The sequence below is a fragment of the Gobius niger genome, assembly GCF_951799975.1.
Source record: "Gobius niger genome assembly, chromosome: 3".
NCBI classification, from domain to species: Eukaryota; Metazoa; Chordata; class Actinopteri; order Gobiiformes; family Gobiidae; genus Gobius; species Gobius niger.
This window is the reverse complement of record NC_136854.1, coordinates 8509457-8513834: the sequence shown is the minus strand read 5'-3', so window position 1 is coordinate 8513834 and position 4378 is coordinate 8509457. Positions and strand designations below refer to the sequence as shown.

At 42.2% G+C, this 4378-nt stretch overlaps 1 protein-coding gene across 1 annotated transcript in view; it reads left to right on the top strand.

The window, feature by feature from the left end:
* The first annotated feature begins 732 nt into the window (after positions 1–732).
* Positions 733–4378, top strand: part of gtf3c1 (general transcription factor IIIC subunit 1) — a 65224-nt gene continuing 61578 nt past the window's right edge. The window contains exons 1-3 of the mRNA XM_079553618.1: positions 733–795; positions 1434–1674; positions 3855–4064. Of these exons, the coding sequence (XP_079409744.1) occupies positions 1454–1674; positions 3855–4064 (431 nt within the window). The 5' untranslated portion in view covers positions 733–795; positions 1434–1453. The remainder of the gene's footprint in view (positions 796–1433; positions 1675–3854; positions 4065–4378) is intronic.

Below are 4378 nucleotides of genomic sequence, written 5' to 3'. Positions count from 1 at the left end.
CATTACTGCACGTGTTGCAATGCTTTCTGATGTAGAAGAAATTTATGGTAAGGGCAGTGCTCACAGCGTATTATATTTGAATATATACAGGATAATGGATGTGTATAGTACAGCAAAGGTTTTAAACAATTCCACGTGACACACAGGAAACCATCAGATCCAAAAATTATACACGCATTATTATCATTGCCGTTATTAGTCGTAGTATTTTTTTGCGATCAATTAATACATTATGTACTTCACACAGTGAAGAATTGTATTTTTTTTAACAATACAAAATGAACCACAGCTCATGGTGACCACCCCTACCACAAACCCTCATGCTCTTTTTGATTTCCACAGTTAGTAGTAGTGTTGTAATGTCATTTTTAAAATTAAAATTATTGCGATAAATTAATCTACAGCAGGGTCAGAGTAGGGATCAGGACTCTCAAGATGGTTTTCAGACGTAATAAAAAATACTGACATCGCATACTCAGTTTAGGTCAACTGACACAATAAACTAGTAAAGCACACTAAATGTTTACAGTTTAGCTGCATGAAATTATAAGCGACGACTACTTTTTGATGTCCTAGACTTAGCTCTCTTTATTATTTCTCACTGATTTTATTTTACAAACCCTGCTTGTTTCGGAAACTGTAGAAGCCTCATTCCCCTTTCAGCGGCAGGGGGCAGTATTACACAGTTCAGCTTTCGGCCGCTCGAAATTAAATAGAAGAAGAACTACGGAAGCCTGGACGAAAGGGATGTAAACGGCAATGATCTACAAATAATCACAGTAACAGGCAGTTTAGGTAGGTTATTCCATTATCATATGCTTCTTTCTGAATGCAAACAACCGCACTTAGCTCATGCAAACAGCCGGTGGCGTGCGCGGGATTTTATTTGGATCCCAGTCGCTGCCGTAAGCCGGTTATTTGGGTTGTTTTGGTAGCATTCTTGCTAACTAGCCGTAACATGTGATGGACAGTGTTGGGGGTAACATATTACAAAGAGTAAAGTTACAGAAATATATTACCTTTTTCAGTAACTATAAATAGTAGTAGTAAATATTACTTCAACAGTGAGTACTAATTTAGTCATTACAATTGAAGTAACTCGGATTACAAGTGCATTTAAATGGTTTGTTCTGATGTATGAATGAAAAAATGCCAAACTTCCTATATTAGTACCAAATCAAGACCGACGCTATTTCAGTTGCGTGTAGCTAACGCCGTCAAAACAAAACACGAGCGACTGCTGAAAGGGAAGGAAATCGCTGACTGCACTTTTGCTCGATGACATTATTACTATTTTCAGTTTAGATTTGGCAAAAGCAACTCAAAGTAATGTAACTTTTTTAATGCACATTTTTGAAACAGTAGTGTGTAAAACAAACATATTACATTTTAAAGCTACATCTACTAATATAGAATATATTACAATTTTAGAGAAACTTGCCCAACACTGGTGATGGACGGTCTGAGCGCGCTGCAGGATGAGGTGGCTCTGGAGGGGCTGGATGGGATCACACTGCCCTCACTGTGGTTACGGCTGGGGGACCGGAAGCCCGAGTTCCCGCTGAAGCTAGACGACCGGACCAAGGGGTTCCTGTGGAGGGCCCTGGTCTTCAACCCCGAGGTCAGCTTCTACGAGCAGCCGCTGGACCGGGAGGATGTGGAGCTGTACCACAGGTGAGGTGAAGGGCTGGAGGGACCGTATAACAGGTGATGGGTGGAGGGATGGTACAGGTGAAGTGAGGGGATGGAGGGACAGTATGACAGGTGATGGGTGGAGGGACGGTACAGGTAAAGTGAGGGGGTGGAGGGACAGTATGACAGATGATGGGTGGAGGGACGGTACAGGTAAAGTGAGGGGGTGGAGGGACGGTACAGGTAAAGTGAGGGGGTGGAGGGACAGTATGACAGGTGATGAGTTGAGGGACGGTACAGGTGAAGTGAGGGGGTGGAGGGACAGTATGACAGTTGATGGAGGAGGGACGGTACAGGTCAAGTGAGGGGGTGGAGGGACGCTATAACATGTGATGAGTTGAGGGACGGTACAGGTGAAGTGAGGGGGTGGAGGGACAGTATGACAGATGATGGGTGGAGGGACGGTACAGGTAAAGTGAGGGGGTGGAGGGACAGTATGACAGGTGATGAGTTGAGGGACGGTACAGGTTAAGTGAGGGGGTGGAGGGACGGTATAACAGGTAATGGTGGAGGGATGTCCTTTTACCTGCTTTTGACGAGCATTTGTCGAACTATTCAATTTGTTGTTGCACAGCTTCCGTAAGGCCTAGGGATATCAGGTTAGGCTTATTTGAAAGCTTGGAAAGAGTAGATGGTTGTTGTTCGTATCACATGGGTTTTTGGGTGAAAAACTATACATGCAGGGGACCCACAAAGGTGTGATCGCCTCACGGAGTCCTATGCAGATAATGTATTGCTTGCAGATAAAAATTAGTAGATTCCAAAACAAAACAAAAAACAGTAAATCTATCACGTTCCATTCCGGAGTAATGGGCAAAAGAAAAAATATAAAATATGCACAATGTGTGGTGTACGAACTCAAATTTCAACTCAATATTACTCTGCCCCCATGAGGCCTCAGAACTTGGGAAAGGGCTTATTTTAAAGCTCCCAAGTCTCTATCACTTTCAGTTTTCAATTTAATGCCGCAAATTCATTGGCAATTTGGTGGACCTGGGCACGGTTGGGCCCCCAAAAGTCAAAATGTTGCCCCCGGATGCCTAGGCAGGTAATAATTTACTTGATGGAAAGGTCAACTCTCTATCTCTTACGGTTCTGAATTAGCAAGCTATAGTCTGCAGCATAAAGTATTACTTTGTGTACAAACACGTGTCCAAAATTATACTGAACTTTGTTCCGACCCTATGAAGCCTAGGATGTTGGGAGAGATCTCATTTAAGAGCTCTGACTCTGCTCTTTGCTATGCAAACGCCCTCTGAAGTCGTTTGTGACCTTACTGGCCCACAAAAGTTCACTTGACATTGTTTTGTGCTTTCAAATGAACCACAGTAGAATACTTTTATGAATACTTTTATGAAAAAAGGCCCGCTGTGACACATATGTCACAGCAATTTTTTTTTTTACACTTTTTATTTCAATTTGTGTAGATGAATGTGCTCAGAACAGTTTAAAGTGATCTTGGACATTACGTTATTTAATGATTACCATTGTCATATACGTTGAACATACCTTTGCAGTCGAAAAAAAAAGGGCTTTGTAAAATGTGTTAGTTTGCTAATAAGGGCTCATTTACGTATGCCACTGTTTAGCAAGTGATGTTATGGGAGCAAGAATTCACTTCCTGTCACATGACTTCTCCAGTATGTTACGTGGATGTCACTTTGGGACTACAATGGTTCAATTGAAGATTAATGTTCTATTAGGAACTAAGTATGTAGATGGTGTGTGACACCTGTGTCACCGTGGGGCCCTTATGGGTTTTAAGAAAGTCTCTTGGTATCGGCAAAATCGGATATCAGCAGATACTCAGTATATCATATCGGTAGCTGTATCGGTGCATCTTTAATTATATAATATCAGAATCAGAATCGTTTTTATTGCCATGGTTTGAGAACAGGTTCACAAACTAGGACATTTTCTCGGTGCTGACGTCCAACATAAAACATATAACACAGAATCTAGATAAAAAATAAGCTATAAAACTTTAAACTATAAGGCTATAGGGGGCATGCATAAGAATATTAAATAAATAGGATGACGTATGTGGCAAAGTAACATTGTGACGTGGCTGCTGCAGGAGTTGTTCCACAGCTCTTTTCTAAGCTGTTTTAAGCTAATCTTGTGTGTGGTAAATGTAGAATGAATCCTCTTCTTTCTTTCAGGCTGGAGAACATCGACCCTGACACAGGGATCGAATTCATGGGGCAGACGTTTGAAAACCGGAAAGATGTGTACCAGCCGCACATTATCCAGGATAACCCGCGTGGGATCCAGGGCTCGTGTGTGTACTTCACCCAAAGAAAAGACGTCACCGCAAGGATCCGATCAGCCTCCAACACCCCTCTGCTCAACCTCCAACAAGCCTGGGAAAGGTGCCACACTGCTCCCATACCTCTAACCTTTCTTTTAGGGTCATGGGTTCGAATCCCAGCTCGGGCATGACACTTCACCCTCCTTGCCTCCAGTGTCTGCATACATTGGTGTATGAATGCGGGAGTGAATGGGTGACTGGTTCCTTGCTGTAAAGCGCTTTGGGCCTGATGAAGGTAGAAAAGCGCTATATAAGTTGAGACCATTTACCATTCTTTTAGGCACGTACATTTTCTCATTTTTCTTTAATCTTTAGTTTGTTGTTTTTTTGCGTCCCAATAGCAGTTTAGTATTCATCTAATTTGTTTAGTTTATT